At 38.5% G+C, this 12287-nt stretch overlaps 1 protein-coding gene across 4 annotated transcripts in view; it reads left to right on the forward strand.

The window, feature by feature from the left end:
* Window positions 1–6408: 6408 nt before the first annotated feature.
* chid1 (chitinase domain containing 1) overlaps window positions 6409–12287 on the forward strand; it is a 98849-nt gene continuing 92970 nt past the window's right edge. For 3 of the 4 annotated variants that reach the window (XM_069895082.1, XM_069895065.1, XM_069895074.1), the window contains exon 1: window positions 6409–6677. In XM_069895082.1, the coding sequence (XP_069751183.1) occupies window positions 6576–6677 (102 nt within the window). In that variant the 5' untranslated portion in view covers window positions 6409–6575. The remainder of the gene's footprint in view (window positions 6678–12287) is intronic. The other variant, XM_069895057.1, reaches the window with a different exon arrangement.

Raw genomic sequence — 12287 nt, forward strand, 5'->3', positions numbered from 1 at the left:
GAGGGCTTTGGCAAATACTAGAGTGTCTCGGATGCCCCCCAAATTTCTTCAACATGGTTATCCAACTGCAAGAAAACCATAGTATACTTAACAGAACCAGAAATATCAATAAAAGAATTACATAAGAAATTGAAGGAATAACAGGGTACAAGATCAACACAAATAAAAGTGAAGTGATGCCAATGAGTAACACAGACTATGCAGAATTTAAAAAATCACCATTTAAATGGCAAACAAACAATCAGATACCTAGGTATTAGGTTAGATAATAATTTAAGCCACTTGTACAAATTAAATTATCAGCCACTAATAAAGAAATTGCAGGAATACTTAGAACATTGGAAAGAATTACCGCTAACGTTGATAGGGAGGGTAAATTGCATTAAGATGAATGCCTTCCCAAGGATACAATACTTACTTCAATCGTTACCAATTCCCTTAACAGAGAAATTCTTTAATGAACTAAAGAGAATAATAAGGACATTTTTATGGAAAGGGGGGGAAACCGAGGATAGCATTAGATAAATTAACAGAGGTACAACCAAGGTGGTTTGCAGTTACCAAACTTTAAAAATTATTATAGAGCAGCACAATTAAGGTATTTATCAGATTTTTATCAGACAAGGGAAAAACCAGATTGGACTAAGATAGAGCTAGATAAAATAAGGGAGAAGGTACCGGAACATATACTTTATAAATGGGATGAAAAGCTGGTACGATATAAAAGCTCACCAGTATTGCATCATTTACTCAATTTATGGAAGAAGATTCACTTAGAAAGGAAAAAAAACAAATTACCAAATACCAAAATTATTATTGATGCAAAATCAGCTAATCCCTTTTACAATAGATAACATTTCCTTTAGAGAATGGGAGAGAAAAGGAATTAAAAGAATAGAAAATTGTTTTTTGGGAAATAATTTATTAACATTTGAACAAATGAAGTACAAATATGGAATAATTCATGGTACAATGTTTGCATACTATCAACTGAAAGCCTACTTAAAGGATAAATTGGGAAACAGACTGAGATTACCTGAAGGAAGCAGCTTTGAATATGTGATTACAGACACAATGATAATTAAAAGATGTATAATGAACATGTACATCAAACTGCAAGAGGAGGAAAATGATGAAATAAGCTATAAACCCAAACAAAAGTGGGAAAAAGATTTAAACATAAAGATAAAAATGAAACATGGGAAATGTTATGTTCTGGAAGTATGAAGAATATAATAATTACAAGGTTATGCATGATACAGTATAATTGGTTACACAGGTCATGTATCACACCCCAAAAGTTTTTTTAAAAATGGGATCCAACATTGTCAGATAGATGTTTTCACTGTAAGAAGGAAATGGGAACAACAGTACTTGCAATTTGGGCATGTGAGAAAGTGAAAAAGTTTTGGGAAGATCTAAATCAGTTATTAAATAAAATCACAAAAAACAACATACCAAAAAATCCAGAGATCTTTCTTCTAAGTAATACAAGTAAAGAATTAGGCCTCAAACTGGATGAAGCGCAAAAAAGATTTATGATAGCCTTAGCAGTAGCAAAAAAATGTATAATGTCAACTTGGAAATCAGAAGAGTGCCTGAGAATACAGCAATGGTACATGGAAATGAATAAATGTATTCTATTGGAAAAAATAACATAATTTAAAAAAATAAAGTCACATTATTTGAACAAATTTGGGAGCCGTACATGGAACATAACAGAGAGGGCTTACCTTGCACCTCCACCGCTAAAATGATAAGACAAAATGACTTGATCCAGTGTGTAAAAGAAGATGACACATTTTTCTTGTTTATTTTCATTGTGTGATGACATTGTTTAATGGTTTTATTGTATATGTTGAATGTTTATTGGTTTTGGAGGGGGGAGGGAAGGGGGGAAGGGAAGGTAGGGGGGAAAAAGGGGGAGAAAATGCCACTGTGTATATTTAAGAGTGAAATGTTTGTATGTATTTTGGTTGATATGGTTCACAGTATGAAAAATTTAAAAATTATAAAAAAAGCCATCATCTCCTTCATTGTGGTGTCATTGAGTGCGAGGTGGTTGTTGATGCACCAGTCAGCCAAGTTTACAATCACCACCCTGTACGCTGACTCATCCCCTTCCTTTATACAACCCACTACTGTGGTATCGTCAGCAAATTTGTAGATGGTGTTATTGTTGTACCGAGTCATAGTCATAGGTGTAATGTGAGTAGAGCACGGGGCTAAGAGCACAGCCCTGTGGTGCTCTGATACTGATGGAGATTGTGGAGATGTTCTTACCAATCCTCACTGATTGTGGTCTGGAGGTGAGGAAATCCATGATCTATTTACACACAGTGGGGTGTTGAGTCCCAGGTCTTGGAGTTTGCTGATTAGTTTTGAGAGAATGATGGTGTTAAATGCTGAACTGCAGTCAATAAAGAGCATTAAGAGTTTGTTTATTTATCATCCAATTGTACATGTCTTTCTCTTTCTTTCTCTTTGGCTTGGCGGATGAAGCTTTATGGAGGGGTAATGTCCACGTCAGCTGCAGGCTCGTTTGTGGCTGACAAGTCCGATGCGAGACAGGCAGACACAGTTGCACCAATTGCAAGGGAAAATTGGTTGGTTGGGGTTGGGTGTTGGGTTTTTCCTCCTTTGCCTTTTGTCAGTGAGGTGGGCTCTGCGGTCTTCTTCAAAGGAGGTTGCTGCCCGCCGAACTGCGAAGCGCCAAGATGCACGGTTTGAGGCGATATCAGCCCACTGGTGATGGTCAATGTGGCAGGCACCAAGAGCTTTCTTTAGGCAGTCCTTGTACTTCTTCTTTGGTGCACCTCTGTCTCAGTGACCAGTGGAGAACTCGCCATACAGCATTCTCCAGTCCTCAGTGCAAAACACTGCAAACACACATACAGACATACAATACATATGTGCAGTACATATATGAAAATATTAAAATAAATAAATATTATAGTCACAGAGGGTTTATAGGAACTCTTAACCTTCTCTCAAATATTTCAAACAACCCACTAAGGTGAGTAAGAAAATCTGCAAAAGTTAAGATCTCGTGCAGTACCCAAAAGTGCTGGAAAAACTCAGCAAATCACGCAGCATCCAGAGGAATGCAGTGGACAACCACTTTAATTCCATACACCATTGCCAAAACACCATGTCTGTCCATGGCCTCACATACTGCCAAATTGAGGCTACCCTCAAATTGTGGCCACAACACCTTGCATTCTGTTTTGAACCAGACAGCAATCTCCAATTTCCGTTAACCCTCTTGCCTGGTCTGTCTTTCCCTATCCCATCACCCTTCCTCCAGCTTCCCAATCCCTTCCCTTCGTTCTCCTATCAGAGAACTACCCTTGATCCTCTCTTCCCGTCACTTCTCAGCTTCTTTCTCCTCTGCCCTCTCACCTGTATCCTCCCCTTTCCTGTACTCCTCCCTTTTGCCCATTCCTCTCATCCTCCCCCAAGCGTCTGCCTGTTTTTCCTGGCTCCTGATGAAGGGCTCAGACCCGAAACATCAGCTGCCTATTGCTTTTCAAGGATGCGGAGTTCCTCCAGCATTTTTAATTTGTTGCTAAAATGTTCCCATTTGTTTCAGTCTCTTCCCTTCAATTGTTCCCTCCTAGTACATCTGTCACATCCTGATCTCTGGAGTTCATTATTTTCTTTTCCAATCTCTTTATTGTTTTTTTAAGAGAAATATTATGTACATAATACATATGAAATAATGATTAAGTAAAAGTAAAATAAAATTACAGAGGGTACATAACAGTAAACAAGATATGTATGATCCATGTTACCGATTTTTAAAAAATAAACATCAATTACTAATCTAATTTCTAAACCCAACTTTTTAAAATGAGGGATTATTGGCAAAGTCAGGCGTCAAGTATTGATTTCAATACTAATAGGTTCAGAAAATAGAAAAAGTTCATTATTTTCTGAATTAAAAATTTGGGTTTAGTGTTTTGTGACATATTTCAATTGACCTTTCTCCACTTTTGGTATCAGCTCCCAACCTCAACCCTCAGGTCAACAATCTGGTTATGGAAGTCTGCACTTTTAAGTTCAAGTTTATTATCATATGACAACAGGTACAACCAGATAAAATAGAGTTCTCTGCAACACCCCCCCCCCCCCCAACCACACACACTTTTGAATAATTTACTCATTTTGTTGATAAGGGATCCAAGGTTACAGGGTACAACAATCTCTCAGCCTGTGGGAAGAAGCTATTTCCCAGCCTGGTAGTCCTGATTTTGACGATCTTGTATCTCCTTCCTGATGGTAGTACTGCACATCAAAGATCATGTGTGATGGACGGTAGGGGTCCTCAATAATTTTATCAAGAACAAACCGCTGGGGGTACTCATGCAGAAACGTCAAGCAATGCTGCCTGACCTGCTGAGTTGCTCCAGCAGTGTTTTTTTTTTGCTCTATATTCCAGCATCCATTCTCCAATTGCCTCCACTTTTACAATTAACACTCACCAACAGACACATAGATTGGAAATGCGGCTGCAGAAATATTTGGATTAGAGAATCACCCCTTTCCCATCTCACCTTTTGTTGCCTCTGCTGTTGACAGAGTTGAGCAGATGCTCAATTTAAGTGATCCTTTGGGCTCCTTGAACAGAATCAATCCAAGCAATAAATCAGATGTAGGCTAGTCCATTCTATAACCAAAAGAAACCAATTGGAAGTGTCAGATCATCCAGGGACTAGAGGGTGCTCAGTGCCCATTTTCCATTTCCATAAACCTTTGTACGAGTTTCAGGATCACACGAACATTTCTTTATCTACCCTATGCTGTGCACTAAAGAACAAAAAGGGGATAAGTACCATGTTTTAAAGTTTGATTTGGAATTTTTGCTCAGTTCACAGCTGATTTTTATGCATTTGGAATCTAAATTGCAACATTTCAGTAACGTTTGGTCAGCACAAGAATAGGCCAGTGCAACAACCACATTAGTCACAACAATTCCCATAGCATTAATGGTGACAATGATGTATGGTTAAGGCAGTCTCCAACTGGGAGACCATAGTGCAGTAAATTATCCTTACCCCACTACATGGGGTAAAGTATTTCATAATCATAACGGTCTTTATGTTTCCAGTCGAGAGCAATCATCAATTTTATTATTTCATATGTTCCAACAATTAAGCTTAATTACTATATTCATACTTTTAAGAAAGAAGTAGTTACCATCAAGCGGTGAAATTATGTTGAGATGATTCAGAGTCTAGGGTTTCACAAACTAATTTACTGCTGTTAAAAATTCCTTTATTTTTTGGGGGGGAATCTGGCAATGAGATAGCACATCCAGTCCTCTGTGCTCATTCTGAACAAATTATTCAACTCACTCCCTTCTTAGAATTATGTAATCATTCTTTCTTAAATACATCTCCAATTCCCTCCTGTACCAAATTTTGTTTTGATTAATTTAGAGATACAGCAGGGTGACAGACCCTCCCAGGCTACGTGCCTGCCCAAATACACCCCAATGACCAATTAACATACTAAAGGTAAACATTTAGAATGTAACATACATGAAATTCTTTGACTTTTGCCCACCCTAAGGCAGGCAGAGAGTTGCCACTTTGTCCAGCACCCCTCATAGAAACCTACAGTAGCTGGTGTTGCAAGGCGGTCTCCCTTCCAAGTACCAACCAGGCCTGAGCCTGCTTAGCTTCTGAGGCACATTCAGGCTATTAGGTGTACAGGAGGAAACCAGAGCACCTGGAGGAGACCCAGGTGAATACAGGAAGAACATTCAAGTAAAAACACAAATATGCTAAAGGAACTCAGCAGGTCAAAGAGCACCCATAGGAGATATGTTACCAACATTTTGGGTCTGAACCCTTATTCAATGTAAGGAAGAACAAAAAAAACTCCTTACAGAGAGTGGCAGATTCGAACCCAACCGCAAACAATGGTAACACCATTGCACCAACCAATACACTACAAATCTGTGTAGCAATTTTAGTGGTGAATTCTGGATCACCGTATAATATTTTTCCCATCTCAGGAACACTTGCAAAGCTTAAATTGCAGCAGGCTCTTCAAAATACTGACAGCTTCTCTCTCCACAGATGCCACCAAACCTGCTGAGTGTTTCCAGCATTCAGGTTTTATTTCTGGATTTCCAACATCTGCAACACTTTGATTCTCATCAGTGTCCACCCACCAACAGCTTCTCCCAGGGGAATCAACCCTCCAGTGGCCCCAACCCTCCAGTGGCTCCACGCGATGGTCAGGCTCTATCCATTACAATTTTAGTCCCAGAAGACGCTGCCGCCTTTGAATGTCCCAACCCAACCCAACCAACCCAACCCAGCGAATCACGTGCTGTCCAGCCGCAGGCTCCGCCTTCCTCTTGATTGACATGTTCACCACCCACTCAGGACGGGTCACCCGTGAGGCTCCGCGCCGCTTCCGATCACCGCGTTGGACGCATCTCCCGTCCAGCGGGCGGAGATGGCCAAACACTTCCTTCTGTTCCCACCCCTTTAACCGCGACCCCTTTAACGAGCTGTTGGAGCCGTTGGGTCCTAGCGCCGGGTAGTAGTTCGCGGAACAAGATGAGGTGGTGCTGGCTGGCGGCGTTGCCGTTCTTGCTGACCGGGGCCACCTTATCCAAGAAAGACGTGAAGAAGCCGGGGTCCCGGAGCCCTGAGCAGGAGGTCAGTGCGGGGAGAGGGGCCTGAGGCCCGAGACCGGGACCGGGCGAAGGCCTGGGCTCTGAGCAGGGTCGGGGAGTGGTCCGCAGCCAAGCAGCTGGCGTCAGTGATCTGTGGTCGGGGATCAGAGTCAAGAAGCCGGAGGCTGGGGTTAATGGTTTGGAGTCCTCAGTTTGTCGTCAAGGGTCTGAGGTCACTGGGTTGGAGACAGGGTCTGGACTCCAGGAAGTGTGGTCAAAGTTCCAAATTCAGGTTTAGTGTCGGAGTGCACATAAGACATCACACACAACCCTGAGATTATTTTTCCTGCGGACCAGGCAGGAACCATACAGCACAGAAAACCAGCCATTTGGCCCTGATAATCTATGCCAAAACTAGTCCCCCTGACCTGCACCCAGTCCATAATCCTCCAGACCGTTCCCATCCATGTGCCCGCATTTACCACTTTAGATGGCAGCTTGTTCCACTTATCAGCAATGCAAAAAAACTCTCAAGAAAAGATGAGTATACCAAAAAGAGAAATGTAAACAAACTGCAAATTGGAACAGATCCACGTCACTGCTCAGACAGGAATTGACATGCTTCAGCCTCTCGAAACATTTCATCACTATGGATGTGATGCCACTGGTGTGCAGTCATTTAGGCAGGTTACCACACCCTTCTTGGGCGCCAAGTCGATTGAGACCTGTTTGAAATGGATGGGTACCATGGCCCTGCCAGAGTAAGATATTGATGATGTCATTGAATACATTGGCAGGTTGGTCAGCACAGGTTTTCAGTACTCAGCCAGGTACTCAGTCTGGACCAGGTGGTTTCCTTGGGTTCACTTTCCCAAAGGTAACTCAAGTATCATCGTTGAATACTGATAGCGGAGGATTATCAGGGGACGTGGGGGTGCCCAGTGGCTCTTCCTTGTTCTGGTAGGCAAATCAGGTGTAAGAAGGCATTGAGATCATGGGTCAAGGATCAGTATTACAGCACTGGGACCCGTGGTCTGGTGTTGAGGATCAAGGAGGAGATAAGCAAGAGAGACTACAGATACTGAGAAACTGGAGCAACATGCAAAATGCTGGAGGAACTCCGTGGGTCAGGCAGGATCTGTGGAAGGTGACAGATACAGCATTTTTTTTTTTCAAAAGGTTTGCTTCCTGGAAAAATAATGGGGATTATGATGGTCAACTTCAAACTAAACACAAAAATAATTGCAGACTTTCTGTATCAAGTAGGAAGTTGGAGAAACATTAAATTGGCATTTATTGAATTTCGGATGTTTAATTGTATAATAATGTTGACACATTGCATTAGTTTAACTGAACTAAAAATGTTTTTCCGCTGATTTTTACTTGTACTCAGCGTCTGATGCCTCTCGTGTCAGTGTCCAACAACGGTCGGCCGGCATTGATGGCTTCCAGTTGCCCCAATACGACTTTTCCATGGTCACAATGTCCCGGTGAAATCTTTCTCCATGTTTGTCACTGACTGCACCAAGATCAGCAGGGAAGTCGTCCGTGTGCAAATGCAGAAAATGAATTTTCAGCAACATGTTGCATTTCATAGTTTTGTATCCTTAAAGTGGACTTAAAATAGGACAAGAAATCACAAAAATAGGTTGTATGATAGAAAAAAAATTAATGTGATTTCTGTAATCAGCAGCCCAAAATCCATAAAATACACTCAAAGTGTTCAGGAAGAAAAAGCTTCATTATCCAATGTACTCAGTTTCAGGCCAAAATGATTATTATCTATTGACTTCCATGGGTGCTGTATGACCTGCTGAGTTCCTCCAGCATTTTGTATGTTGTCACTGGAATACAAAGGTCAAAAATTTTTTTTCTATCCAGATATAAGTTTTGAACTCCTGAAGAAGAGGAAGGAGTTTAATACAGCAAAAACTATCCTATGGAAAAAAGGATATAAATTTATGCTAAAGTATCCAGCGGTACTTAAAATAGTTATTCCAGGGTAGCAAAACAGACTATTCTTGGATCCGGAGGAAGCACAAAAATTTGCAGAACTACAAAACAGACAGAGAAATGAAGACATGTAACGAGAACAAAAATTACCACAAACTATATGTATGTGTGCATGTATATATATATATAAAAAAAATATAGGTAAGAACTAAGAAGGGGAAGAAAGGAAGTATGGGGGGAATTAAGAGAGTGACCTTTGTTATATATGAAGATTAAAATCTTTTCTGGGGGGGGCTGGGTGGGGAAGAATTACGGTCACTGCGAAATCAGTTGACGCTTGTCAGTGAATTCGCAAATCCAAATGGAGAGGGGAGATGTGGTTGCCTGACAAGGGACAAAGGGCAACTCAAGAAGGGGAGGGGATAGTGGGGTTAAAGGAATTTTAGATAGGAGAATAATGGAAATATTTTATGTTTTAGAAATGTTGTCTTATAATGTGTTCAAAAAAAGAAAGCAGAAATGGATAAGAAGGAAAGGTGAAGATGAGGAAACGGAAAGGAAAGATAAACAAAGTATGAAATGGCTATGTTCAACTATATGACTTTATATATTAATGGAATACATAACCAAATCAAAAGGAAGAAACTGTTAAATTTACTGAAAAAAGAAAAAATCGATATAGCATTCGTACAAGAAACACACTTAACTGAAGTGGAACACAAGAAATTAAAGAGAGATTGGATAGGACATGTAACAGCAGCATCATATAATTCAAAAGCAAGAGGAGTAGCTATATTAATCAGTAAAATTGTACCAATCAAAATAGAAGAGGAAATAATAGATCCAGCAGGGAGATATGTAATGATAAAATGTCAGATATATTCGGAGTTTTGGAATTTACTCAATGTATATTCACCTAATGAAGAAGATCAAAAATTTATGCAAGATATCTTTTTGAAGATAGCAGACACGCAAGGGAACATACTAATAACCTTAATTTGGATTCAAACATGGATAAAACTGGGAAAAAAATTAACAGAAAGAACAAAGTAACCAAATTTATAATTAAATCGATGCAAGAAATGCAACTTTTGGATATATGGAGGAAACAACACCCAAAGGAAAAGGAATATTCATATTATTCGGGAAGACATAAAACATACTCAAGAATAGACCTATTCCTGTTATCAGCTCGCATGTAAGAGAGAGTTAGGAAAACGGAATATAAAGCTAGACTATTATCGGACCACTCACCTCTGTTATTGACAAAAGAGTTAGAGGACATCCCACCAAGAATGTATAGATGGAGATTAAAGTCCATGCTACTTAAAAGGCAGGATTTTAGAGAATTAATTGAAAGACAAATTAAAATGTACTTTGAAATAAATACAGAATCAGTGAAAGATAAGTTTATACTATGGGACGCAATGAAAGCATTCATCAGAGGGCAAATAATAAGTTATGTAACTAAGATGAAGAAGGACTACAATCAGGAAACAGAGCAGTGGGAAAGGGAAATAGCAAATATAGAAAAAGAATTAGCAATGAAGGAAGACACAACTAAAAGAAGAGAATTGGCAGATAAAAAAATAAAATTTGAAACACTACAAAGATAAGGTGCAGAAGAACATAATGAAGACAAAACAGAAATATTATGAACTAGGAGAAAAAACACACAAAATTCTAGCGTGGCAGCTTAAGACAGAACAAACTAAGAGAATGGAATTGGCATTAAGGAAAAAAGACAAGCAAATCACATACAATCCAACGGAGATTAATGAAAACTTCAGAGAATTCTACGAACAATTATATCAAACTGAAAACGAAGGGAAAGAAGACAAAACAGATGAATTTTTAACTAAAATTCAACTACCGAAATTACAAACAGAGGAACAAAATAAATTAACAAAACCATTTGAAATAGAAGAAATACAGGAGATAATTTAAAAAAACCGAACAATAAAACATCACGAGAGGATGGATTCCCAATAGAATTCTATAAAACATTTAAAGATTTACTAATTCCTTCCCTTCTGGAAGTAATCAACCAGATTAATGAAACACAAAGCTTACCAGATTCATGCAAAACAGCAATAATTACAGTAATACCAAAGACAGGGAAAGATCCACTCGCACCAGCGTCATATAGACCAATATCTTTACTTAACACAGATTATAAAATAATAGCTAAACTATTAGCAAACAGATTAGCCGACTATGTACCAAAAATAGTAAATCTAGACCAAACTGGATTTATTAAAAAAAGATGAACAACAGACAATATCTGTAAATTTATTAACTTAATTCATGCAGTAGAAGGAAATAAAACTCCAACAGTAGCGGTTGCTTTAGACACAGAGAAGGCCTTTGACAGAGTAGAATGGAATTATTTATTCAAAGTACTACAAAAATTCAGCTTACCAGAGAAATATATTAATTGGATTAAAGCATTATATAAGGGGCCATTGGCGAAAGTGACAGTAAATGGATATATATCAAAATAATTTAACTTCAGCAGATCAACAAGGCAGGGATGCCCACTATCTCCCTTATTGTTCGCAATAGCCATAGAACCACTAACAGAACTGATAAGAACTGAAAATAAAACAAAAGGGATAAAAATAAAAGACAAGGAATATTAAATGAGTGTATTTGCAGATGACGTTATAATATACTTAGCAGAACCAGAAATATCAATAAAAGAATTACATAGGAAATTGAAGGAATATGGAGAAGTGTCGGGGTACAAGATTAACGCAAATAAAAGTGAAGCAATGAATAATGCGGATTTCTCAAAATTTAAGAAAGAATCACCATTCAGATGGCAAATGCAAGCAATGCGAAACCTAGGTATACAAATAAATAAAAAGCTTGGCCATCTATATAAACTCAATTATTATCCACTAATGAAAAAATTACAAGACGACTTAGAGCATTGGAAAGACTTACCACTAACACTGATAGGAAGGATAAACTGTATTAAAATGAACATTTTCCCAAGGATACAATACTTATTTCAGACATTACCAATACGCTTAACAGAGAAATTCTTCAAGGAGTTAAAGAAAATAATAAGGAAATTTTTATGGAAAGGGTAGAAACCGAGGATAGCACTAGATAAATTAACAGAATGGTATAAACAAGGAGGCTTACAACTACCAAACTTTAAAAATTATTATAGAGCTGCACAATTAAGATACCTATCAGATTTTTATCAAACAAGGGAAAAGCCAGATTGGACTAGATTAGAACTAGATAAAATAGGGGAGAAGATACCTGAACATATATTATATAAATGGGATGAAAAATTGGTACAATGTAGGAATTCTCCAGTATTGCATCATCTGCTCAGCAGTTGGAAGAAGATTCATGTAGAAAGATATAAAACAAATTACCAACTACCAAAACTAATACTGACGCAAAATCAGCTAATCCCTTTTACAAAATTGCTTTTCGGGAAATATATTATTATCCTTTGAACAAATGAAGGATAAATATAATATAACTCACGATACAGTGTTGACATACTACCAACTGAAATCCTACTTGAAGGACAAATTGGGATGCAGTCTGAGGTTACCAGAGGGAAGTAATTTTGAATATGTGATTACAGACACAATGATAATCAAAAAATTTGTAACAAACATGTATATTAAACTACAAGAAAAGGAGAACGAGGAAACAAATGGTAAAACTAAAC

The sequence above is a fragment of the Narcine bancroftii genome, chromosome 1 (assembly GCF_036971445.1).
Source record: "Narcine bancroftii isolate sNarBan1 chromosome 1, sNarBan1.hap1, whole genome shotgun sequence".
Classification (NCBI taxonomy): Eukaryota; Metazoa; Chordata; class Chondrichthyes; order Torpediniformes; family Narcinidae; genus Narcine; species Narcine bancroftii.